The sequence below is a fragment of the Exophiala viscosa genome (assembly GCF_022695815.1).
Source record: "Exophiala viscosa unplaced genomic scaffold EDD37scaffold_2, whole genome shotgun sequence".
In the NCBI taxonomy this organism is placed as follows: Eukaryota; Fungi; Ascomycota; class Eurotiomycetes; order Chaetothyriales; family Herpotrichiellaceae; genus Exophiala; species Exophiala viscosa.
The window spans coordinates 3,703,161-3,727,957 of NW_026944354.1; the positions used below are offsets into that span (position 1 = coordinate 3,703,161).

Sequence of the window (24,797 nt, forward strand, 5' to 3'; positions counted from 1 at the left end):
AGATGGGCGCTGCCTCAAACAGACGCCATGTACAAAATGAGGACATACGTACAATACACATGTCATCTCCGTGTCTGCATTCGTTCCACATCTACCTCGCTCTTTCCTCAACTCGTCCTTACGCGAATGTAACGTCCGTGTCGATTCGCATGATGGTCTCTCGTGCCGCTTTGGCGTCGGGCGCGACAGCGACGTCTTCGAGACCAGCTGCCCGAGCGGCGTGTTTCCATTTTCTGCACCTAAAGTTTCAACGTCACCTTTGGGCTCCTTCAAGTTCTCGAGCCGGGACTGTCTCTTTCATATCACGCTTGCAAAACCCCTTTCTTCTTTGCAGACTCATCGATATCAACTCGCACCTCCTTTCTTCTTTTGCAGGCTCTCATCAATATCGACCTGCACAGTCTGCACTTCCTCCACCTTCGCAACAGGCACAGGCACGACCACACCTTCCGACCACCACTCCATGCCTGGGTATGCATCACTCATCACCAAGATGTCAACCTTGACCTGCCCACCACTCATGCCCTCCAGGATAGGCATCTTGATCTTGACATGACTGGTCTCCATCGCCCTACTCTTCTGACCCTGCCTGCCCGACATCGCCCAACCAGCCCTCTTGAGCGCGAGGATATCAATACCGACAAGTGCCCTACCCTTCGATCCAGCAGGTAACACGACCACAAAGTACCCTTCACTCTGCGGCTTCGGGAACTTAGGCGCATAGATCCGTGCCTCCGGATCACTCAACCGGTTACGTCTCTTCAGTTGCACCTGCAGCACACCGCCGGCATCACCATTCGCATTGACCGTAATATCAGGCAGCGCGCCAACCGCTTTTGCGAATTGCGCACGCACACCCTGCGCCCGGATCCCCAAGACATTCATCAACCCATCAACAGTCTTGTGGCCATGCCGACTTGCCAGCACGGCAGTGGTGACAAGATCACCCGGCACCTTACCCTCAAGCTTCGGATCAAACACCTCGTGCACACCAGGTAGGATACTAAGCGGATAATCCTCGGGCCAGCGCGCGCTCTTGATACACTGCAACAATCGCACCATCTGGACCACGGCGTCCAATCGATTCAGCTCGGTCATGACATCAATTCCAGCCTGGATGATACGAATACCCTGGTCAAGAACAGAGATCTGGTCACCAACATAATCACTGATAGGCAACTCGATGCGGGACATGAACGCTTGAATCAGCAGGAACGCTTTGACATGTGGATCCCACAGGGGCATATTATCCAGCAGTCCTTCCGTGCCGAGGGGCAGATTTTTAACGAGTTCCGCGTTGATCAAATCCTCGTTATGTCGGACAGGAAGCTCATCGAATTCAGTAGCTTGGCTGATCCACGCTAAGGCATCAGCAAACGTAGTATCGCGCGTTTTGCGTGCCTTGGACAAGAACTTCCGAATGGTAAGATGACTGAGGTAGTAGTAACTCATGATCTTGCCGAACGGGGTACTATCGACGTCGCCATTATTGTGTACAGCCACACAATCGCTCTCGGCGAGATCGTCCAGCGACTTGTCGACCAAAGTCACCATGTAATCTGCAGCAAGTTGTCTGGCAGTCAATTGGCTTTCTCTGTGCTCTTCCGCAGAGATCTCAAGACCGTAGTACGTGGGATTCTTATGCAGACGGCGGAAAAAGAACGTCCATGTCAAATAGTCGAGCGCATCTTGCTTTGTTGTGATGACACCCGCGGACACCTCAGCGCCCAAATGGTTGTCGAGAACTTTGTGCAGAGAGCTTTCGACAGGGAAACCCGTGTGCAGGAAGTGTTTGTAGAAAGCCTTTTTGGCGTCTTGGGTGAAAATGCGAGCAATACCCGAAGTGTCGAATTGAGGTCTGCCAGCGCGACCGAGCATCTGCAACACATCCGTAAGGTCCATGTCCTTGTACCCTTCGATCTTGGCGTCGAAGAATTGGGTCCCCTTGACCACGACGAGGTGGGCGGGCAAATTGATACCCCATGCTAATGTGGAGGTAGCGACCAGGATCTGAATCTTATTTGCGGCGAAGAGTTGTTCGGATAGCGTACGATCAGATTCGACGAGACCGGCGTGATGAAGTCCGATACCGAACGAGAGGGCTTCCTTGAGCGCCGCGTCTTTGACAACAGATAATGTAGCTTGTAGGTCATCTTCCGAGTCGAAATGCAAGAATCGCCGCGGATCTTCCTCCATGCCACAGAAATTAATGAGATCCTTGGCAGTCAGACGGGTCTGTCTTCTGGATGCCACGAAGACAATGACCGGCTTCTCGGGACTGTGGTTCTTGATCGCCAGATAGGTAGGTCGGTTCATGCTCTGCATCAGCGGACAGAAACCGCGCTGCTCGGGGAAACCGTCAATGTAGATCTCCAATGGGACAGGTCGGACGCTGTGACGGAAATTGAACAGGCCCTGATTGTTCCCGGGCTTGACGCCCAACCAGTTGCCCAGATCAGTGGCGTTGGCACAAGCGGTTGACATTCCGACCAGACGAATAGAACCACTCTCAGCCTGTGATGCTATATAGTTCATTCGCGACACGATGATCTCGAGAATAGGCCCGCGATCACTGCCCAGAAGGTGAATCTCATCAATGATGACAAGCGATACTTGTCGCACATAAGACCTTGTTTGCCAGGATCGGGAAATACCGTCCCACTTCTCAGGGGTGGTGATAATAATGTCCGCGTCACGGATCGTTCGAGTATCAGGGGTGTTGTCACCGGTCAATTCCACCAGCTTCAAGCCCATGGGTCCTACTAGTCGTTTGCGCCAATCTTGGACTCTTTCTCGGACCAATGCTTTCATGGGTGCAATATACACGACTTTGCTTCCGGGGTGTTCACGGAACGCCCACCACATGGCGAGCTCGGCCGCCACAGTTTTGCCAGAACCTGTTGGTGAGCCCAGGAGAACGTTGTTCGATGTATGATACAGGGTATGAAAGATCTGCGTCTGCATGGGGTTGAAGAACGGAAAGCGTTGCCCGTACAGCTCTTCCAATGCCGGATTTTTCAAGGCACTGATTGGTAGAGGTTGCAGATCGAGTAGGTCGGTATATACACTTTCGGTATCCGGACGGATGAGATGTTGGAAAGAAACAGGATGGACTGTCTCTGCGCCTAGCCAGCGATCTGAGATGACCCGCACATAAATCTGGGATGGTAGCGGATCGGCCAACGGAATAGTGAAGTTCAGCTCGTGATTATCATGCATCTTCCTTCGACTGAGAATGAAGTACTCGTGATGGTAGATTTCCGATGTGTCGGAGTTCTCAACCCAGACCCAATAAGACTCTGACGTGCCATGATGTCGGTCGTTCCAATTGAATTCCGGGTAGAGGTACAATCGCATCCTGAGCACATCTCGATTGAGAGGTGCTATTTCAGCCTCTACAGACATGGTTGGGAAATTGTCGAGCAATCTTGATATGGTGGTTCCCATCTTCTGGTTGTGCACAAGGTTGCCAATTTCCGCAGGTTCCATCTCCCGAAGACTCTCAATGTTGGATGAAGGTGCCTTGTCATCCAGGTTCTTGAGCACGGGAAGAGGTAGGTCAAATTGGTGAAACGGATGCTGGAACGGCCACATCTGCTTCTCGATCGCTTTGCACATGGAGAGCAATACCTGACATTGATAGCCCCACCCTCTATTCAGGGCGATCATGAACAAGGCACGACAGATTCTGGCAGCATTTTGTGCAACGTATGCCAAGTCTGATACCAAGGCGAAATCTTCGAGTTTGGCTCTGGAGATATGAGACTGTAGCAGAATGTTGGTCTTTGCGTGGTTCGCGATGACTTTCTTCTCCTTCTCCTTTTCTTTCTCATTCCCAGTGCCTTGAGGCATGGTCTTGGGCGGTTCTTCAACCTGACACGCCACAGCTTCTTTCTTGAGTCGTTGTAATTCTTCCGCTTCGTTGTCACGGGACTGGATATTGTCGAACTCACCACTCATGCTGATCATTTTCAAAACATCTGCTTCACTAGCATGAGGTCTCATCATGGTGTTGAAGATCTCGATACTGTTCTGAAGTACATAATATTGGCTGGCAATGCGGCCAACATCTTTGGGCCGGAGCTCGTCGGTTCTCTCATTGAAGATGATCATCTGACTTCTGTGCAAGGTCCGAGCGGCATCAACGACCAGCTTGCATCTGCGTTGGCCGAGCTGGGGATCGTCTTGAAACTCATTCCAGTCGATACCATACGCTTCCGGATTCTTTCGCATGCGGACAAATAGGTAAGAATAGCCCAGCCATGTTACAGCTTCTGCTATGGTAGTCACAGTACCCAGACTGATTTCAGCGTTCATATTGTCAACCAATTTGTGCGAGAATCTTGACTCGATGGGTTTCTGTTGAGTGACGGCTGAAAGGTAGAATTGTAGCTTGTCCTGAGTTGTGCAGATGAAGCCAATACCGGTGTCCTGGAATTGTGGACGACCAGCACGACCAAAGATTTGCAGCACGTCCAGAATCCCCAGGTCCACGAATTTACCAGCTTGAGCGCTGTAAAGCTGCGTACCTTTGATAATGACAGCTGCAGCTGGCAAATTGACACCCCACGCTAGAGTCGCTGTACAGCAAAGGACTTTGATAGCGCCTTCGGAAAAGATCCTCTCAACGAAGTTCCTGTCCGTGCGTGGCATGCCGGCGTTGTGGCAGCCGAAACCTTTGGGCACAATGTCACGAAGTTCTCGACCCCTAGTTGTCTTCAAGTCTGCCATAGCTCTAACATATGCCGGATGTTCTGGGTCAACGAGTAGATCAACACATCCATCATCAACAGCCATGGTGTAGAGCATCCGAGCAGTGAGAACTGTATCTTTTCTGGAGTGAACGAAGACCATGACTTGTTTGTCCTCTTTCAGGAGCTCCTTGATCTTCTCAAAGGTGACTTGATCAAGGTTATCACGCTGAATTTTACTTCCAACTTTTCCCTTGACACCAATGAAATGCTGTTCAAGAGGAACCGGTCGGAAGGATGCATCGAAATAGAACAGGCCGTTGTTTCGATTGACTTTCAGAAAGTCCGCAACATCAACGTAATTTGGAAGCGTCGCAGATAGCCCGACAATTCTGATCAGAGATTGCGTGCTTTCCACCTGTCTTTCCGTTCTTGCAACCAGGGATTCAATGACGGCGCCACGATCATCATGAAGCATATGTACTTCATCAATGATGAGAAGACGGACTTTTTGGACAAGCTCAGTATCTCCCGTACTCTTGCGAGTCACCACGTCCCATTTTTCGGGTGTCGTCACGATGATTTGGGTGGCCGCGATCTCGCGCTTCGTCAGCTGCATGTCGCCAGTCAGCTCACGAACTTGGACGCCCAGCCATGCAAGGCGGCTCCCCAACTTCTGTGTCACTTCTGCGGCAAGTGCTTTCATTGGTGCGACATAGACTATCTTGAAGTCATCAGCCAGAAGGACGAAGTCGGCAGCGTCGGGTTCCTCGATAGGGTTTGGTATGACATTCTTTGAGATGGTCTGAAGGATGGTGAGCATCGCAGCATCTGTTTTGCCAGCACCCGTGGGCGCACAGACGAGCATGTTCTCAGAGGTAGTGTAGGCCACAGGGTAAAGCAGGCTTTGCATGCGGTTGAGTGACTTGTATCCCTTGAATGTACGCTGACACAATCCGTCCATATCTTCAATATTGACCAATTTTCGCCCTACACCCAAAGTGCCGACCTTGGCTGCTGGGACAGAATATTCTTCGTATTTTGCATAGTCATTTCTCGTGCTACCGACAGGCAACCCATACTTCTTCCCAGACGCATCTAGGATGTTTCCTGCAGCCGACGATTCTGCCTTGTAGACATGGGCGTACTTGGGAGTGCTTCGGTCGAATGCTGGGGCCAGAGCGGCATGTTTGTGTTCATGGTCCTGTTGTCTCAGCGCAGCCTCTCTTTCTTGAGTGGTTTGCAGTTGCCCGAAGAGACCATATGTCTGGCGGGTGGTGGCAGTAGGACCAGACAGTATGTCGCGGCGGTGGGAAATGAGCTCAATGACAAAGTCAAGGTCGTCGAAGCCAACGATGTCGGCAAGTGACATTTGTAGTTCATCCTCTAAGCTGTCCGAAGCAAGAACTGCTGTGATTTGCTGTTCCAGATCAGAAGCATTGAGGCCTTGTCTTGAGTGGGCGAAATCAGCGCATTTGCTGTGAAGCCATGCCTTGTCAAAAACACCATCCTTGACTGTGGCGGGAGTTTGATATCCGTTGGCATCAAAATCGTCAGTCGCAGGACTATCATTCAATTCACTGCCAACGTCCCAAATATCGTCCTCGGTTTCGTCACTGAGATTGTCATCAAGGTCCAGATCTGATCCATACATTTGAGACGGGTCGTTCAAAGGTGGCAATTTCAGCTCAGCAATGGCATTTCTCATGGCGGTCATTTGAGCCAGCCATTGTGGCTCCCCTTGAAAGGTCGACCCTGCCATCCTGTTATCTACAGCAAGGACCGCTGCTTCGAATCGTGAGTATAGAAAAGATGGTTGATTTATGGTGATATGGGCGGCCATGAAATGAAAAGAGAGAGTCATCACAATGATGCCAAGAATTTCGAGCCCACTTCACTGCCGTGACTAAGTTAAGTACGGATGTCGGCGCCACCATGTGACACTTACAGACCAGGCGATACTCCTGTTGACAACTATGCACTTCTTGCTTCAGTAGGTTCCTAGATATACCGTTACTCATGATGGTCAACTACTACGCTTTTGATGCGTTATTACTGTCCTAGCCTTGTGGCTCCATCCTGCGGACATGAATGACCTTTTACACCGCCGGTCCTGCTCCGACCCACGTCCTATAACTTCTGAACGGGCCTTTCCTATTGTCCGTGTTGTTGTATGAAAATGTCGGACTGAGCTCCAGCTGATTCGTACAGAAGTAAAGCCATCCATTATAGATCGCGGCACTGTCGGCATGCTGAATCAGCGCATTCCTCACGAGCGTCTTGACAACATATCTTTCTGGTGGCACCGGTACGAGGGGTGGCCCGCCAGGAGGAACACCATCTACCGTCTCATTGACTTGACTCTGAAGTGTGTCGACATAGAAGATGGCATTGTGCTCACTCGCCAGAATATACACCCTTCCATTATCGTCGCCAGTAAATCCGGCTTGTTCGGTGCCACAGTCTCCTGGGTTTTGGACAGCCGCAAGGACTTGCTCATCGCTCATTGAGTTGTCGACCACGGCTTCTTGGCTCACGTAGTAAAATCGGCGACTTGAAAGGACACCCCAATACACGTTACCGCTGGCAAGGGCAATGCCATCGCTACCGATGGCGGAGAAGACTCTGTTTGTCCCATTCCAAGTGTAGATTGGGCGACCGTCGTAGACACCCACGTACCCAGGATCTGACTTAACGACGGTCGTGTTGAATAGTCGTCTGTTCACCGTGCCGTTGTCGAGATTGATGCTGACGATGCTTCCATCAGCGCTTTCATCGGTAAGAAAAGCGTACCCTTTGCCTCCGCCGAGGGTGTTGTTGATGCGGACGTCGTTGATGTTGAGGTTGTCGTGGTAGAGGTTCAATGGAATAAGATATGTTGACAAAAGATTACCGGACAGATCGAAGGACATGATCTTCGCGCCGCCTGGAGTGGCACTCTTGTTGCCAGGTGCTATTCCGGAATCAACAATCCAGAGCTGATTTATGCTGTCTAGGACCACATTTTGAACATTGATGAAGCATGTGCTGACATTCTGCGTCGGCGTACAGTTCTGATATGCCGCATTGGGCCATGGTTGCTCTCCAGTAAACGAAGTCGCTATGACCACGTTGTTAGGAGTCGCCCCTTGGTTGCGAGGATAAGTTAGATAGATGTTGAGAGAAGGATCAACGGCAAAGCCGGTGGGTGCTCGTGTCGACTCGTGGACGGGCTCGAGCGCGCCACCAATGATGGTAAAGTCCTGGGGACAGATGCCGATGGTGCCATTTGGTCCAGCACTCACAACTGCAGGGCACGTAGAAGGGAACTGGGCGATTGCGTGACCGGCCAAAGCTGAGACCAACAGTAGCTTCCAAGACATTGTCCCGATGGATCTTGCAGCAGCAGTGCTATGTGTTGTGGGTAGGTGTAGGTTTCAGGTCAGGCATCCCCCTTGCCATCTGCCTATATATGCAGTTTGCAGCTTCAGGTCGGGGTAACACATCGCTTGTAGCCATGAGGTCATGTAACGAATATCCTACCTGGTACACATCTATTCGGGTGTAGTGAGTGTCAATAGTCCATGCGAAGTGTACCTTCTCCGCATCGTCAAGTGCAACGGTCCGGGGAGAGCTGCAGTCTGTCATCAACATTGAGGGGTATCTGTGAGTGTGCCTCTGGAGAGTGCCTGGGACTAGATTTAGCAGAAACTGGCGGATTTCCCGCCTCAGATGGCGCGAGATGTCACATCTCCAACTCTTCGGACCGCGATATCGGCACGAGACGTACTTGGATGGTTGAGAAGTAACTTACAGCAGTCTGTAATTCAACAGGCAGTGAGGTTTGGATGGGTTTCTAGCCCAGGCGACTTTTTTATTTAATGATTAATTGGCCTAGGAAGGCACGGACACGGACGCCCTAGAGGCCGTGGCGTCTCGGTACGGACTAAGTATCGGCGGCGGCATGTGACGTCCTACCACTTTCTAGGCGTCTTTGTTGCGATCCTCAAGTCATTTCTGTATCATATCTTCAACGAAACACACCACTACCACTACCACAAAGCACGCCGACACCCAGAAACCGTTGATCAACAAAGACCCTATCCATCGAGACTGCCTGCCGTCCACCGCATTCTAGACATTGCATCACCGCCATCATGAAGATCTTCTACATCGGAGTAAGCCACAAACATAGGCCGGATGCGGCACAACAAAGCACAAGACCATTGACACATCTATTAGATCGTCCGAAACGACCCAGTCCCTGCCACTGAACTCGCCGTCGAGCGAGACCTCTCCTCGTTTTCCCGCTTCACACGCGACAGGTCCGTCAATTTTCCCTGACCTCATTGCTACTCGACTGACACTCCTGTTCCCAGCTATGGCGAATTCATGACCATGTTCGCCAAAACCGTGGCGGAACGCACAAGGCCGGGCGTCCGTCAAGACATCGAAGAGAAGTCCTACACATTCCACGCATACGGTTCGAGCCAGGGCGTAGCCGGCATCATCATCAGCGACGCCGAGTATCCAGCACTAGTGGCACATCAACTGCTTTCCAAAATCATCGATGAATTCACCTCCCAAAATCCCCGAACCAGCTACTCGAGCCCGAGTGTGACGAGTCGACCGTTCCCCCAACTGAAAGATTATATCGTGAAATACCAGAACCCGGAGGCAGCAGACAGCATCATGCGGGTGCAGCGGGAACTCGACGAGACCAAGATTGTCCTTCACAAGACCATCGAAAGTGTACTGGAACGAGGAGAGAAGATTGACAGTCTCGTCGCAAAGTCCGACGGCCTAAGTGCGCAGAGCAAGATGTTCTACCAGCAGGCCAAGAAGCAGAACTCATGTTGTATCGTCATGTAAACAGCGAAATCGAAGAGTCGGTCAGAAGTACCACAACGGAATTCGGGTCTTGTTGGACAGCGATGGGACTCGGCTCGATATGAAATGCCATGACAAGCAGGCGTTTGGCGTTTGCAGGAGTGGTCATAAATGCATACACATTCTGTTCATGTGTCTATCTCTTGTTTGGTCTTCCGCGGGCCATTTTCTCTGTGGCTTGATATGCAGTAACCCTCCAGAGTGGTGCTCATCCCACTACCCTGCCATTCTTGTCATTTGGACCCCGTCTCGCCAACTCCTCCAGCGGTTCCCCATCAACCCTCATCCCAACCCACTCCTCCATCCTCGTCGCATTGATACTCGGCCCCTGGTAGAATTGGATAGAAGGCTCATTCCACTTCAACACACTCCACTCAAGCCTCTTACAGCCTAGACGCAAACACTCCCTGGCGAGTGCTTGTATCAGTGCACCACCAAACCCCTTGCCTCGGTAGGCGGGCCGAACGAATAGGTCTTCGAGGAAAATACCCGGAGCGGCGCGCCAGGTGCTGTAGTTGTGGAAGTATAGGGCCATTCCTGCCACCACAGTCTCGCCGCTTGAGGCGCCAGTGACGGGCTCAATTAACAACGTCTTAGCATATCCCTGACTGAATCCACCCTGAGCTTTGGCGTCCGGAAAAGACAACGTCTCGCGTAACGTCTGTTCCGTGGCGAGCACCTCATGCAGTGCTTTCTCGTAGGATGCGAGTTCATTGATGAGCTGCAATATGGTGGGCACGTCGGATTCCGTGGCGTACCGGATTCTGTAGGTCGGGGTTGAGATTTCGGCCATTATGTCGACAGAACCGAATGGCTCAGTGCTGATATGTGGTCGCTTGTATATATGTATACACCTGGGTTATTGGTACAGACTGTTGAAAAGTAATAGAGATAGATTCGAAGAGTAATGGACAGGTCTGAAAACAAAATAGAAGTACAACGACGCCGTATGATTAGCCAGAGTCGTGGGAACATCAATCTACGACCAATGTCAGATGCAAAAGGGCGCGAATGAATATAAATTTTAATCTTCAACTGCCGACGAGGCTGATCTCCAGATTTCTCCAAACAGGTACAACCGAACATGCATCATTGCATCAGCCTATCCTTGGAGGACATTTAAAGCCATGTCAAACAGTTGGCGCCTACTCATCAGATGCCAGTAGAATTCGTTCGTTGCTGTGCAGAGTCCAACAAATGGTATGCTCAAGTGTATGACCGACCATACCAATGTAGTATCCAGACTCAAACTCCAATCGCTTCCAATTCATCATGATACTCAAGCCACAAATTTCTTCGATGGACTCCTGCTCCGTGCTCGACGCTCTTTGCTGGGACTTCGCTGATATTCTATTTGTTGTTGTTGACCACCATACGACTGTTCACCGTGCCAGCCCACATATGGTTGGCCATAGGGCATAACTGGCGATATAGCGAATTGCCCCATATGGCCATTCTGCTGTCCAGGGTGCATGTACGAACCAGATGGAGGTCGATACATACTCGTGTTGTGGTTTTCTTGTTGTCTTCGGTACAGCGTAAAGGTAGCGTTGTTGACTACCAACCCTACGACTACCAGTGTAATGGTAAAAATCCTGTCAACGAATTAGCTTCATTCTCAGAACATGCTACCGCCACACTCACATGGTCTTCAGGCTGATCGGCTCGACGAAGCTGTTGAAGATTTCGGCAAAGGTGTGTGCACTCAACCTCGCGCGCTTGACCGAGCTAGGATCTCGATTCATGCACAATTCCCAGTTACTGCACACCGTCTCGAGAGCGGGTAGTCTGGTGTCGGCTGCACACCGGTTATCGATGTAGTTCTTCGAGCATGCCGCCATCTCAGCCAAAACTTCCGCCATGGCATCTTCACTCGCCCGATCAACATCCGCCCGTATCGTGGCATAGAATGACCAGAACATATAGAGACATCCGCCCAGGATTGCAGCGTTGAAGAAGACCTGCAGGTATTTCGCGATGATCGAGGGCGCATCCGGGTAGGTATGAATGAATGTGAATAGACCAGTAATCCATCCAACTTCCTCCACCTTGGGCTTTTGTGGTTCTGCTGGGCTGGGTGTCGAATCGTCCTCACTGTCATCCGCAGTGTCTCTTGTCCTCAACATTAACTGTTTGTCGAACTTCTGCGCTCTACGACGCTTCTTGTGTATTCGTCTGGCCATCAAGTCGCCATGAGGCTTCCGAATTTCTCCGCGACCAGGGCTGGGTGCGAATTTGTCGTACAGACCAAACAACGAGCTTCTCGTACTCTCCATCCTCTGCGGACTAGCTTTAAATTCGATCGGTATCGATTTTGCATCTGGAGTGTCTTCATTATCGGTCTGTTCGAGCGGCGAAGAATTTTCAGGTCCGGAGGAGAAATCGATGTCGAACGGTTTTCGGGGTGTCGTGAATGATGAGTTACGAAAGGGAGAGGCGGAAGGTGTTGTTGATGGTGCGTTTGAGAAGAAGAATGGTTGGTTGTTTGGTGCACGTAACGACGGCAGGGCCGATTTCTTTGGCGAGTCGAACTCGCTGTGAGTGCCTGATTGCGGTGAGCAGAGGGAATCTGGTAGGGTAATGCGTTGCATACGTTTCTTCGCTTGTGCCTCCATGATGTGTCTGTGAAAGGGTGATGTAGGATCGACTGGACCGTGACCTTGCCATTCAAAATCCATGGGACTTTCAGTTCCACGGAATGCCATGTTGATAGATCACAAACAAGACCAATTTAATTCTGCCAGCAAGTGCTCGAGGTACTGGCAGTGACTGAGGCGGCAAAGGCCAACAGTTCTTCCATCGCCAAGGGAAAATAAACAATGACAACAACTGAACCGCGCCTAAAAATGCCCCGGATTTTTGGGTCGGAATTGATTTCCATGGTTCGTCCCTCCAGCTTACCAACCGCCAGTCAGTCAATTGTTCTTTTGCTTGATCTAGGCGAATCCACATATTCCCTTCTCCTACAATAATGCCTAGAGAGCAATCCGAGGAAGCTCAATGGTGGTTCGAGGCTGTCTACTCAGCTGTTCAACAGATTCCTTACGGCAAATGCACCTCCTACGGCCATGTTGCTCTCCTTCTTGGCTTTCCACGTCGGGCTCGTCAGGTAGGGGTCTGTCTCAAACATTTGTCAACATTCGATCCCAATGAGCCTGACAAATTCTTCTATCATGATCAAAACGTGCCGTGGCAAAGAGTGGTCAATGCCAAGGGTGGTATCAGCCCACGAGGGGACGGTGGAGCGGCTGCAAACAGACAAGCCGAGAGGCTACGAGCAGAAGGGGTTGAGGTCAACGACGCGAGAGGCGTGGAAGACATGAGCGTGGATTTTGGCAGGTTCGCATGGTTTCCAAAGAGGTTGCCGAATGAGGAGAGCGACAGCGACGACGCGCGAGAGGATGATTGATCAGTTCAAGATCAGGAGTCGAGACTAGACCAGAAAACACGACCGTTAATCGTCACCTGGACTATCCTACGGGATCTACCAAGTCGAATGAGGCGAGCATGAAACTGTCGGACGAAATGCATAGGCTTCCAGAGGCTTGAAGAACCTATTGTATGGGGGTGCTGAAGAGGAGGTCTCCGTCGAAGACGTACTGGGGGAATCATGTCGGGCTTTGCGCTTGAAGCCGCAACATGCATTATTAAGAGGGTTTTGGTCAGGGTTCTGAAGAGTCATTCCGAGTCAAAACAGGTGTCATCCGGCTGGGGCCTTGATGACTATGAGTTGCTTTGGGTCTTGTATCGAACGAGGGTCAAGTGAGAGCAAGGCTGACCTGATTCAATGGCATGACTCCGAGGCCTGCGACAGGGCCTGTTTGACTCAGCGCTGATGTTTGGTACCGAAGCGGTTGGGGTGACACACTGACGGCTTCATGTGTGAGGGGCACTGTTCAGGTCATTGTCACAGGAAATAACGTACGTCATGAATTGGGTGAATCTTGAGGAGATGATCAAGTCCACGATTGTCAGGAACAAGGACGGTGAGGATGTCCCGGATGGGACTGAATTATGGCGAGACGCGTACTGTAATTAGTAGACGCAGGTGGCTTTGGAGAAGGCTGTGTTTGGGGGCATCACATGGCAACAATCAGCCTAACTTAGGAAAGATGAGGTCATTTTCTTTAGATAGATAGAGCCTGATCCATTGTTGTCCTTCCCGCCTGATTCCAGGTTCCGTGCTTATCGCTTGACCTTGGAAAGCTCGGAGCTTCTCAATCTCCAGGGCACATGGCCTCATCTTCCCAAACCCGATGACTCTCTCCTACTCTTCCCTATCGCTATTATCGTGGCGTGGGTGAGTCAAGCTCCCCTGGAGCCAATCCCATCAATGTACCTGATCACTTGTCCCTCCATCTTGCTTTCCCCTCCCACGCCTCACATCTCCACTTCTGCAACAACATCGAAGTCTAAACGCAGCAGCCAGCTTCTGACTATCGCTCATCATCAACCTACTCTACGCGCCGTGTGACTGTGTATCCTGTGCTGCTTGTCATATACCTAGTCATCTACTCGTCCTTGCTCTATTGTCCTTCTTTCCTTCCCTTCTTTCTTTCTCTCAACAACTCTTTAGTTGTTATACCTACCCAGTCCTCTTTGTTTGAAACGCCCTCGGTACGATATCACGTACCTCGACCAGTCACTACTCCCTCCTCTTTGTTTGTCCACCCTTTCATTTGCCCCTACGAACGCGTCATTCCTTCAAGCCTGCCCTTCGCATATAGCCTCACCTTCACTCGGCCTTGCATTACCTTCTAATCACTCAACTCACGTATCGGACACTTTAACTATGTCGTCCTTCTCCACCAACGATCTCCGCAGCAGTGCCAAACCCTACCAGCGAGACAAGACCCATAACACCAAGTGGTCAAGAGGTGCCAAAGGCAACTCAACTCAGCCATGCATTCAGCATGATTCCCCAATGGCAAACTGCACCAAGTGCCTCGGCCGGCCCAAGGGACAAGACATTGCAAAAGGCGAGGCAAGATACAAGCAGAACCATAAGACCAGACTCAGTGGCCAAGCTGCCACACTGGCTCGCAAGGTCTTCAGAAATGAGGTGGTAGACGCCATCGATGGCCCTCTTGCCAATGTTTCAGACAACTCGGAGGAGGATGAGGTTGCTGATACCTCTGCTGCTCCATTGCCTGTGGAAGCCGACTACTTGTACAGCTACGATGCACACACTGGTCCCCGTGCTGGCACGGATGTCTTGAGTTATGCCATCACTCAGGCTGTCCGCCGATTCGAGAATACTGAGACGGAGAAGTTGGTCAAGAAGGAATACGATGTTGTCGACGGCAAGGACATGGCCGATCTGTCTACTGACGAGGACGACTTTGACTTCGAAATGATCGACCACAGTCACTTGAACTGAAAATAAGTTCGGAGATCGATCTGGGCCTGGCGTTAATGGTTCTCTTTCACACCTTTTAATTACCTTCACGTTGCAAACTTTACTTCAGCAAGATACCCCAAGACATCATTAGGGAAGCGGGATGACTCATCATGTATCATGAGTCCACAGATCAATCATGGAACCGGCGCTTCTTGAGGATATGAGTGACCTTGGTGATGAACGGAACCCAACGAAATTGTATGGGTGGCCTTGATATTCAGCGGCGTTTTGTGACCGGGCTGCAAGAGCTGCAGTAATGGCAGGAACGTACATTGACTCATAATATGAAATCGTGACAAACTGCATTTTTTACTCGCTCACATTCTCATGTTCGAGCCTTGTTCTACGAGACGCGTTCGGTCGACTCTCTACATTGCAATGACGTCACACGCGACGAAGGTCGCTTATCATTAGATCTCCTATTCTTTCTTTGTTTTGGCCGCCATCGAAATACACCTCGTCTCTGTAGGTGAAGACACGTCAGCGGGGCGGTCTACCGTTGATCAGCCAAGGTCTTGGTCCAGATGATAATACCTGGAGGAATCATCCAGAGGACCCAATGATCCCAGAGATAGCCGCTGAAAAGCCTCTATTCAGGGCGTCTTTTCATAGCACATGCTGACGGACTGACACTTCTCGTTGACTGATGCTTCAGCAGCGTAGACTTTCTTTTCAACAATGCAACTTAAGATACTCGCCAGGAGAAAACTCTCAGCAATCTCCTGCGCAAGGTCTGAAGGAAAGCCTGATGATCAACCTTCCTATTTACTGACCAAGGATCATGGCCTGAACGAACTTGGCCTGTGTCGAGATTGCAGCAAGCTGGAATGGCTGAACATGGCTCAGTGGGACGGACATGTATTGAAGAAGAATCATTGGGATATTCTCGCCACGCGGTCACGATGCCGGCTATGCGCCCTTATCGCCTCCACTATCCGTGATATGAGGCAAACGAGTCTCAAAAATGTTATCGTCGGGATGGACATACCCCAAAGCGCCAGATGCCAACTGCGATTGACGCTTAGAGGTAGGATGCTGCATGTGAGCTTGGACGGTCCTCATAGGTCAGCCCCAATCGCGAGTTTCGAATTGTATTGTGAACCAGGTACGGATACAAAGATCTCTACAGAGCTTCACTGAACGCCTTGAAGGCTCGACTCTGATGGATTTTGGGCTCTCCCCAGCAGTGATACATCAACGACACGATCTTTCGCACGAAATCAAGGATGTTTTGCCCCATTGCTGTCGTGGGATCTTGCAAAGCCAGCAAGACATGGAAAGTCATCTCGCACCCGTGCTTCCTTTCAGAGTCCTGGATCTGGGGTTGACCCATTCATATGACCCTGACACATCGATACAGCTCCACATTACCACCGAGTCTGAGCGGGCAGGATATGTGGCTCTGAGCCACCGATGGGGCCTAAAATCGAAACAGCAGCTGCCGTCAAGGACCACTCTGAGTAACCTCGGCCAACAACGCAGAGGCATTGAGTTCAATCGCCTCCCTCGCACATTTCAGGACGCTGTAACAGTTACGCGAATGCTCGGGCTCCGCTATCTGTGGATTGATGCACTATGCATCATCCAAGACGATCCAGATGATTGGCGCCTGCAATCTGCCAGTATGGGCACCATCTTCAAGCACGCCAGCATGACTGTAGCAGTTCATTCAGCTAGGACTTCAGCTGAGGGTTTCCTGTGGAGGAGAGGGGTGCCAGAATATCTTTCTATACAGCCTGAGAGACATCGCGATGACACGAAGACTGCGGTCTACACGCGCATACCGAAGCTATCCGATGCTGCCATCGCCCGAGGGTTTCATGGCGGTGAAATCATCAAAAGAGGCTGGTGTCTACAAGAGTTATGCCTCTCTCAACGCATCTTACACTTTGTTGAGGACGACATGATTTGGGAATGTGCTCACCAACCCTTTAGCAGACCCGGAATACACACACAAGCAAGACATCTTAGGACTTCCGATTCGGTACAAGAAGGTCTCAAAGGTTGGCTTTCGATCGTGGAGCATTACTCATCCTGTCAACTGACGAAGACCAATGATAAACTTGCGGCCGTTGCAGGTTTGGCAAGTGTTTGGCCCACGCAGAGTGATTATTCCTCAATGGACTCCTATCATTTTGGCATCTGGGCAAAATACCTTCATACAAGCTTATTGTGGATGCAGGAAGGGGCCAAGGGTACCCGACTAGTGAAGAGATTGGAACGTGCACCGACCTGGTCCTGGGCGAGTGTTGATGGGGAGATCAAATTCTATCCTAGTCATCGTAGTGACACTGTCTCGAAGGCTGATATCGACCTCATTTCCTTCAATTATCCAGAAACAGGTCAACAAACCGACAGACTTCTAGGAGGTAGCTGTTCCCTACGACTTCGGGCTGTGGTTGTTGAAGGACTCGAAGTACCTACTGTCGACAGATGGAAGTTCTTGCCTTTCGCTCCGTCCCAACCCCGGTACTTCCTAGTACTGTATGAACAGTCCAAGAGAGTGGGCTGGGCATCACCTGATGAGCCCTGGATCGATGGCACAAAGCTACTTTGCATACGTATAGCATCAAAAGGCAGTGGCGATAACCATCGTTGCTATGTCCTCATTACGAAGCAGGACGAAAAAGGTGAACATATCAGGCTTGGTATGGGTTGCATATTCCGGACCGAGATACTGGACAATCTATCTCCCAGGGTCATTTCAATCAGATGATGGCAAGTCCACGGGAATACAACATCTTTCTACGCATCTCCTCCCTTAGCAGCTCAAGTGAATGAACTGCCTCTGCACATCTGAACGATTCCGACACCTAGAAAGACCACCCTCCAGATCTGAAATCCTTGTGACCCTACAAATCTCTGTATGAATGTCCAGACTCGCCCGTGATTGTCTCCACCATCAGACCTGATTTGTAAGCCTTGTCATTCGGGTCCTTCGGTGACTGTAAGTGCCGAAGGGAGACCGGCATTCTTGACGTTGTGAGGAGCGGGCATGCGAAACCGTCCAGCATATGTCCCGGAAGGATCACAGATCTCTTGTACCATAGAACCAAAGGCAGGATATACTCTCATGTTGTGACTCAAGCAAGCATGATGGTCGAGCGGCGAAGGTTCGAACCGCGTCGAAGTCCCCATACAGCAATGCATGCTTTCTGAGAAACGATGTAGCAATGGTTCCGCTCTCTCTCTCAGCGCTTGATGGGAACCCCAGAAATGCCGCTATAAAGGGCAAAGCGCGTATAGAGTCACTTTTGGAGCACCTTTTGCTGCCCGTATGGCCTTCAGACAGGAGCTCGGTGTCGCGCTGGCACTTGCGTCTTGGGGTCAAAGACATCATAGTAGTGCCCATATTCCTGCCGGTACACAAAGTGTGGATTTTATATTTGAATGCTAGAAGTAGTTGGCATCGAGGCACTTTCACACCGTGCCGCGACGGCGGCTTCCGAACAGCCACAGACGGAATACTGGGGCTGGTGGTGTTGGATGAGTTTCCGAACGAGATAATTGCCCGTTATCATTGAGAACGAGTGCAGGATTATCTTGCCCACCGTGTACGATGACCTCCGTTGGCGATACTGGGGGTGAGCTGTCTTTGGTGGGAGCAAAATGTATTGGTGAGGGAGGTAAAGGTAGCTGTAGTGTGTCTGATCGTGGTAAGGTTGGGGAAGTGCTATTGAAGGCCGGGCTAGAATTCCGTGATTGTGGCACAATGCTGCCGGTCCTTGACGGTGATGGATTCGAGGCGCTAGAGAAGTCTCTGGAGCGTCGAAATTCCGCCGCTATGTCGCGCGCAGCAGGGTTTATCTTGAATTCTCCAGGATAGTGAATCCACCTCGATTTTGCGCGTTTGAATGCCTCATTGGCGAAGGTGTCATCCGCAGCGGTGCCGATAAAGTCTGCGACCTTGATCATTTTCCGGCTACCTTGCCGTCGCCAATCCGCCAGAACGGCCAAGATTCTTTGGCTTCTCGATCGGTGTTTGGTGGCATTTGACAAGATATGTCCACATGTGCTACATGCAACATTCTGGGTGGAAGTAGGTCTCGACGGGACAGGTTCTGCCGGCACCCCACCATCATCGTGTTCTGTAGATGCAACTGTCTTTGGCTCCAGCTGCTGCCGCTTTCTCCTCTCCTCTTCCGCTTCAGCATCCCTCTTCTCCTGTTCAACCTCCCTCTTCTCATGGACAATATCCTTCGCGAGGCCCACATATAGCGAGCCAAGCAGGGCAAACCCTGTACCAACAATTGGGGCCCATTGACCTATAGGTAGAACGAATCGCGTCAGCAGTTGATGAGTATTGGTTCAGAAATACTTTGTGTACCTATACTTGCCATAGGCTCCGTCTGATATTGCACCTGAGGGCTGAAGAAGTTCCACTCCCCAATTGCGAGGACGGATAGGATTGCCGCACCGAAGATTGGCGTAGTCACAATATTGCGAATCCGCCTGTTGCCACTGTCCTCAGCCTCATTGTTGTTGCAGGTGCATTTATCCGTCTCTTCCACGTCTTCGCCGTTTCGGCTTCCTTGATCGCTTGTCTCTCCAGCCGCGGAGGCAGGCCCTGTCTCGTGATCGTTCGTCTCTTCAAGCTCGGCCATCTCACGAGCCTGAGCATCCTTGTCCAGTCTTTTCCCAAGACGCTTCTGATTCAAGTTGAGCTTACGGATCTTGTCCCAATTAGAGATGAGAAGCAGAATGGCCGGAATGCAGCAGGCTGCGGAAAGGAGTGTGCCGGCGTTGAATGTAAGCTTATCTGGAGCTGGTATAACGTAGATATTGTTTGTAGAGCCCATTCGCATGGGAGAGAAGGGACCTGACGTGACATCACACACAAGGCCACAAGTAGCCCCGTAGGGAAAATCGCCTGGACTGGTGGGCATAGGTTGGCCGTTGACATCCTGGGTGCACCGGGAGGTTTTGGCACGGAAGAATTCCACAGTTAAGCTCACCAGGCCTTCGATAAGTATGAGCCAGTGTCGGCACTCACAATGAGCCGAAGAGGTACTTACCGGCAAGTAACACCGCTGTCCACAAGATGATGATGCTGCTACCTGCTTGAGAAAAATAATTTCGCGATAGCATGACAGTTACTGGTGCGAGGAGGATACCAATGGAGCAAACTTGAAAGGCCCCATATAAGTCCATGTCAACAGCACCTGATGATTCACTTTAGTGTCTTGTCCACACCTCTGGTGAGCCACGTACCATCGACGTGAACAGCCGCAAGGACTATTCCATGAAGCGCGGCCACAGCGGGGAACAGCAAAGCAGCTGCTAAGCAGGCCGCTCTGAGCCATTCAACTTCCCGACCTAGAATGCATGCGCCGATGAGAGCATAATACCTGTCACGAAGTGAATACTCGGTCAGAATTGGGCCAAAGATGCCTGAATTGGTGTCATCATCGAACTTACAGGAATCTTGTGCCGGGGCCATATTGGCCTGACACTGGCCATGCACACACAACTTTCAGAGCCTCGCTGCTGATATTGGCTGTCGACACGCTTCGATCCAGTAAGACCTTTGTCGGCAATATTAAGGGAAGAACGGGCATGATCTCTTGGGAAGGTAAATGGAAGCATAACTGGGAACGGAGTGATCAGTCTGGGGACGCGTAGATTATAAACATGCACCGCAAGCAAGTGGCATGTTCATTTGCGGCTCACGAGAGTACTGCAGTCTCAGTTCACGGAGCCATGGGACGGCCTGTGAACCGTTCTGTGAGGTACTTTGCTCGCCCACCGTTGGCTGGGACCGTCACAAGTAGAAAGAGGTCGCGTGCTCCTGCCTGAGGAACAAGAACAAGGCTACCCTAACATGCCATGAGCCACATCACGCAATTAAGCATGGTGAGTTCGTCGACAAAGTACTGCATCCCCAGCAAGAGCTTGACAACTCTAGGCTGCGCTTCGGCTAACGCCCAGAAATGCCCAGGCCTGGACACGAAAAGCTACGTCACGTTGCGTTCTTTGATCCGATTTCATTGAGCGATAAGTTAATGTCATACACGGGAAAGGACGCCTTACAGGTTCGCCTTTGTGCTTCCAGCAACTGTTTTGCAGCTGTCATGCATACTTAAAGCATGGTGTCACCAGGTATTGCTGATGGAAATAAGCCTACTGCAAAGTTAAGGCTTCCAGCTATTCCCAACAGGCAATGGCTGGAATTATCCCTACACCGGTTGACGAAGATCTCAGTGACCGCACCACGAAGGCCAGATTACACCAACCATGAAGAGCCTGTGACAGCACCAGCACTTCCAAGCAAGCACACGAGTGGTGCTTGTTCGCGTGCCAGGAAGCACAGGCTCTGGCGGGGTAGCACAGCCTCAAAATTCATCAGAAGAACATTCCGACCTGAACCCTACCTCTCCGTGGGGCATTGCTGGAGCGAGGACCAGGGTGAACAAGGGTCACAGTGCTTGCCGTAAGTACCCGTCCCTGCCGTGTCCTTATGGGTGACTTTGCAACCATCCAGATCTTGCGGTCAGTAAGTTGAAGTATTTCTTTCCCACTTCGTTCGAAGCAACGTCCCGCACAGTCGATACAATACTGCTTGTGCCGCTAGATCATGCCTTCAAGGCGACAGACACGTTCTTGAACCGACCAGATCGACTGCGGTGGTAATGGAATGGCGGATTCACTTGACACCAGTCAGATCAAAGACTGGCGGTCGATAGTGACACTGGTTGTTTTTGTCCTCACAAGTAAGCAGGCGCTCCTTTTGGACCGATGCTACTCATCAGATTGACCTCCAATATCGCATAGATCTTGCAGTGCAATTCCCTTTCAAGGTGTCAATATATGTCCCTTCAAGCCTTTCCAGGCTTGTGCTGGGGTTGCTCGAAAGTCTGCGAATACTATCATCCTGTCCAGACCGAACCTCCAAGTATGGCAAACCCAATGGCGGCACCGACAAGATCCTTGTACGGATCCAATTCCCCATGAATTTCGTGACAGCGCCTCTGCTGGCCGATCTTTTTCTCCTGGCCATTTCAGCCATCGGTCGGCAGGAAGTGCACGATGGAACGGTGGGCGCCGATGACATCTCACCGATCGACATCATGGTCTTCTTCTTGACTTTGGCTTACATCGCTATCTCCATCGACACCTCTGGCTTGATCAGGTGGTTGGCATTGAAGGCGCTGCAAAAAGGTGGCAAGAATGGGCATGCCCTGTTTCTCTACCTCTATGCCTTCTTCTTTTGCCTGGGCAGTTTCGTAAGTCTAGGAGGGAGCCAACATCCTCACACTAGCCTGAGAGACCGCATCACTGACATTCTGCTCTTTTGTAGATTGGTAATGACCCTATAATTCTGTCCGGCACAGCTTTTCTGGCGTACATGACTAGAGTGTCGGATAGTATTCACAATCCGAGAGCTTGGATCCATGCTCAGTTCACCGTGGCGAACATTGTCTCGGCGATACTGGTCTCTTCTAATCCGACCAATCTTGTCCTCGCAGGAGCTTTCAACATCAAGTTCATACATTACACCGCAAACATGATCGTCCCTGTAGCCATTACAGGCATTCTTATGTTCCCTTTTCTGCTATACGTTGTCTTCTCCGGCAAGGATGAGGTCGACGAGAAAGAGTTCATCCCGTCCTCGATAGCACCGGAAGTGTTACCGCCGGCTATCCAGAATCTGAAACCTAAGAACCCTAACATCACTCATGGAAGGGGTGGCGGAGAAGAAGAAAAGGACAAGAAGGCCAATAATGAGAAAGGCAAGCGTCGTATGGCTGAGGAGATCTTGAACCCTTTTATCGAATGGAGGAGCGCAGCATTTGGAGCCGTCTTAATGGCAGTGACCCTTATCACTCTGCTCGTGCTCAACGCCGCCAGTCAGACTACAGGTGAACACCCTGTCTACTGGGTGACATTGCCGGCAGCCTTCGTTATGTTCTGCTGGGACAGCATCTACGGATTGTTTCACCTGGAGAAGTGGGAGCAGGGCTTTAAAGATTACCAAGACAAGCGTGATATGCTCGAAGAGCAAGAATTCCGACGATCAGCGCGACAGCAACCCCAACTAGGACCGAGCCCGCTTATCTCGCAGAGCGAAAGCAGGGCTGAGTTGTGGAACCATAACAGAAGCGACTCAGACCAGATCATGGCAGTGAGTAGTGATCGTCCTGAGACTTCTATGTCATTGACTTTGGCCGGTATGATCAATGAGAAGCATTCTGCAGGTGGTGCTAGCAGTGCACAACCAGTATACGGAAAAACAGGCACCAAAACGATCTCGACAGCTAATGAGAAGGAGGAAAGGTACAGTGGGGATACTTCGGATAACACCGAAATTGAGTCTCAACGAAAGTATCCTGGACCGACTCAACAGAAGAAATCTGGACGGACGACTCTAGAAAGCCTGATACATGAGGCAGGCGAATGGTTGCAGAAGAATTTCCCAACGGTCACAGAGGTGATGGCTCACCTGCCATTTCCCCTCGTGCCGTTCGCGCTATCCATGTTCGTCCTTGTGCAAGGACTTGTCACGAAAGGCTGGGTTCCCGTGTTTGCATACGGATGGGATCATTGGGTGAACCGAACAGGGACTGTTGGGGCAATTGGCGGGATGGGACTTCTCTCTGTGGCTCTGTGCAATGTAAGTCTCTTCATCGGGAATGCATATTCGGGTATTGTTCAATCAAGCTGACGTGCACACTCTCTTCAGTTCGCTGGCACGAATATCAGCAGCGCCATACTCCTTTCTCGCGTGGTGCAAGCGTGGCAGCAGATCCACCGCCAAAATGGTATTCCGATAATAGATCGAAACTTTTGGGCGACAGTGTATGCCATGGCACTCGGCGTCAATTTCGGTGCTTTCAGCGCAGTCTTCAGCGCTTCCCTTGCTGGCTTGTTGTGGAGAGACATCCTGAAACGCAAATACATTGAGGTCAAGCGTCTGGAATTCGCAAAGGTCAATCTGCCGATCATTGCGGTTGCCATGGCTGTTGGCTGCGCTGTTTTGGTTGCTGAAGTATATATCATACGAGGTGATGAGCCGTATGATGCATAGTAGCGAGATGACCAGTGAACCGATACGAGCCAAGTGCTATCTTGTTCAGGGGAAGAGTTCAAGATATAGATAGATAAAAGGACTGCGTACCAGTAAGCCGAAGTGACTGAGAAGTATTTAATATCAACACCGAGGTGCTACGACCCAACACAAGTACCTAAAAAAATACCCCCAAAAATTGTTTGGTTGGTTTCCCGGACTCTTAGAGACCTTCTCCCCTCTCGCAGCGGACCCCTCCTGCTCATAGTCCTTCTCTTTCTTCCTGGCATGAGCGCTCAACCCCAAATTCTACCCTCCCCCGTCTCTCGCATCTGAGACCTTAAATTTGTGGTCGGCAATGTTTGTGTGTGACGAAAAGTCATGCACGCACTGTGAATCAAACTCGCAGAACCCGCGCCGGCACAGCCCCTGGCGGTTCCAGCTTGACCTGGTACCAGCGATGGTTTAGCAAGTTAGTCGGTAGTGTGAGAAGGTGAATTCTCAGAGGCGTACCAACACGACATTGCCAATTGGGCCGACCGGTCCCAGAATTGCTCTGATGCCGGTTGTTAAACAATTCTCTCTGACTTTAATACATAAACAGCATTATTGAGGCGGTGACCAAAAGTGGTAGTGAAGGTGAGGTAGAAGGAAGGTGAAGTGAAGTGGTGAGGTAAAGTACAAGATAGTGGATGGTCACGAGGCTGCGAGGCTACGGGGCGACGAGGCTGAACCAACAAGGCTGCCCTGTCCGATGCAGCCTCGTGAGCAAACATGCCAAACTCTTGACCTCACTTCGAATTGTGTCTGCGAAACTTTTGGATCCTATGCT

General features: G+C 50.9%; 10 protein-coding genes across 10 annotated transcripts; 5 read left to right on the top strand and 5 right to left on the bottom strand.

The window, feature by feature from the left end:
• Positions 1-345: 345 nt before the first annotated feature.
• EDD37DRAFT_559732 (Sec63 Brl domain-containing protein) lies at positions 346-6,453 on the bottom strand (the record flags this gene model as incomplete). Its single annotated transcript, XM_062813810.1, has 1 exon — positions 346-6,453. The coding sequence occupies one exon, from the start codon at positions 6,451-6,453 to the stop codon at positions 346-348; it is 6,108 nt and encodes a 2,035-aa protein (XP_062673884.1).
• A 219-nt stretch (positions 6,454-6,672) lies between these two features.
• Positions 6,673-8,542, bottom strand: EDD37DRAFT_288223 (major royal jelly protein-domain-containing protein). The gene has a single exon (XM_062811107.1). The coding sequence runs from the start codon at positions 8,051-8,053 to the stop codon at positions 6,791-6,793; it is 1,263 nt and encodes a 420-aa protein (XP_062673885.1). The 5' UTR covers positions 8,054-8,542; the 3' UTR covers positions 6,673-6,790.
• Positions 8,543-8,827: 285 nt separating this feature from the next.
• On the top strand, positions 8,828-9,542 carry EDD37DRAFT_656601 (synaptobrevin like ykt6; the record flags this gene model as incomplete). Its single annotated transcript, XM_062818843.1, has 3 exons — positions 8,828-8,848; positions 8,913-8,995; positions 9,050-9,542. 3 exons carry the CDS (start codon positions 8,828-8,830, stop codon positions 9,540-9,542), a joined length of 597 nt encoding a protein of 198 aa, XP_062673886.1.
• A 113-nt stretch (positions 9,543-9,655) lies between these two features.
• On the bottom strand, positions 9,656-10,558 carry EDD37DRAFT_287955 (GNAT family acetyltransferase). The gene has a single exon (XM_062811104.1). The coding sequence runs from the start codon at positions 10,351-10,353 to the stop codon at positions 9,769-9,771; it is 585 nt and encodes a 194-aa protein (XP_062673887.1). The 5' UTR covers positions 10,354-10,558; the 3' UTR covers positions 9,656-9,768.
• Positions 10,559-10,808: 250 nt separating this feature from the next.
• On the bottom strand, positions 10,809-12,398 carry EDD37DRAFT_287962 (Di-sulfide bridge nucleocytoplasmic transport domain-containing protein). The gene is made up of 3 exons (XM_062811105.1): positions 12,154-12,398; positions 11,205-12,105; positions 10,809-11,155 (listed from the first exon to the last, which is right to left on the bottom strand). The coding sequence occupies exons 1-3, from the start codon at positions 12,263-12,265 to the stop codon at positions 10,840-10,842; spliced, it is 1,329 nt and encodes a 442-aa protein (XP_062673888.1). The 5' UTR covers positions 12,266-12,398; the 3' UTR covers positions 10,809-10,839.
• Positions 12,399-12,531: 133 nt separating this feature from the next.
• On the top strand, positions 12,532-12,969 carry EDD37DRAFT_647662 (methylated-DNA-protein-cysteine methyltransferase like protein; the record flags this gene model as incomplete). Its single annotated transcript, XM_062817909.1, has 1 exon — positions 12,532-12,969. One exon carries the CDS (start codon positions 12,532-12,534, stop codon positions 12,967-12,969), a length of 438 nt encoding a protein of 145 aa, XP_062673889.1.
• Positions 12,970-14,193: 1,224 nt separating this feature from the next.
• Positions 14,194-15,005, top strand: EDD37DRAFT_288403 (uncharacterized protein). Its single transcript, XM_062811108.1, has one exon. The coding sequence runs from the start codon at positions 14,353-14,355 to the stop codon at positions 14,938-14,940; it is 588 nt and encodes a 195-aa protein (XP_062673890.1). The 5' UTR covers positions 14,194-14,352; the 3' UTR covers positions 14,941-15,005.
• A 634-nt stretch (positions 15,006-15,639) lies between these two features.
• On the top strand, positions 15,640-17,677 carry EDD37DRAFT_606788 (heterokaryon incompatibility protein-domain-containing protein; the record flags this gene model as incomplete). The annotated part of the gene is made up of 3 exons (XM_062814923.1): positions 15,640-15,988; positions 16,026-16,066; positions 16,091-17,677. The coding sequence occupies 3 exons, from the start codon at positions 15,640-15,642 to the stop codon at positions 17,675-17,677; spliced, it is 1,977 nt and encodes a 658-aa protein (XP_062673891.1).
• Positions 17,678-17,770: 93 nt separating this feature from the next.
• On the bottom strand, positions 17,771-20,694 carry EDD37DRAFT_288486 (uncharacterized protein). The gene is made up of 7 exons (XM_062811109.1): positions 20,632-20,694; positions 20,380-20,549; positions 20,173-20,309; positions 19,977-20,123; positions 19,289-19,921; positions 18,436-19,226; positions 17,771-17,968 (listed from the first exon to the last, which is right to left on the bottom strand). Exons 2-7 carry the CDS (start codon positions 20,517-20,519, stop codon positions 17,864-17,866), a joined length of 1,953 nt encoding a protein of 650 aa, XP_062673892.1. The 5' UTR covers positions 20,520-20,549; positions 20,632-20,694; the 3' UTR covers positions 17,771-17,863.
• Positions 20,695-21,595: 901 nt separating this feature from the next.
• EDD37DRAFT_647666 (uncharacterized protein) lies at positions 21,596-23,986 on the top strand (the record flags this gene model as incomplete). The annotated part of the gene is made up of 4 exons (XM_062817910.1): positions 21,596-21,671; positions 21,733-22,184; positions 22,259-23,572; positions 23,642-23,986. The coding sequence occupies 4 exons, from the start codon at positions 21,596-21,598 to the stop codon at positions 23,984-23,986; spliced, it is 2,187 nt and encodes a 728-aa protein (XP_062673893.1).
• Positions 23,987-24,797: the final 811 nt, after the last annotated feature.

Excerpts from the sequence above, each read along its gene's own strand:
- EDD37DRAFT_288223 (XM_062811107.1), bottom strand. The coding sequence starts at position 8,053 with ATGTCTTGGAAGCTACTGTTGGTCTCAGCTTTGGCCGGTCACGCAATC.
- EDD37DRAFT_288403 (XM_062811108.1), top strand. The coding sequence starts at position 14,353 with ATGTCGTCCTTCTCCACCAACGATCTCCGCAGCAGTGCCAAACCCTAC.
- EDD37DRAFT_287962 (XM_062811105.1), bottom strand. The coding sequence starts at position 12,265 with ATGGCATTCCGTGGAACTGAAAGTCCCATGGATTTTGAATGGCAAGGT. Across the intron at positions 12,106-12,153 it reads GGAGGCACAAGCGAAGAAAC|GCACTCACAGCGAGTTCGAC; the intron begins GTATGCAACGCA and ends CACCGCAATCAG. Across the intron at positions 11,156-11,204 it reads CCGATCAGCCTGAAGACCAT|GATTTTTACCATTACACTGG; the intron begins GTGAGTGTGGCG and ends ATTCGTTGACAG.
- EDD37DRAFT_288486 (XM_062811109.1), bottom strand. The coding sequence starts at position 20,519 with ATGCCCGTTCTTCCCTTAATATTGCCGACAAAGGTCTTACTGGATCGA. Across the intron at positions 20,310-20,379 it reads GGCCCCGGCACAAGATTCCT|GTATTATGCTCTCATCGGCG; the intron begins GTAAGTTCGATG and ends ACTTCGTGACAG. Across the intron at positions 19,227-19,288 it reads GGAGCCTATGGCAAGTATAG|GTCAATGGGCCCCAATTGTT; the intron begins GTACACAAAGTA and ends TTCTACCTATAG.
- EDD37DRAFT_287955 (XM_062811104.1), bottom strand. The coding sequence starts at position 10,353 with ATGGCCGAAATCTCAACCCCGACCTACAGAATCCGGTACGCCACGGAA.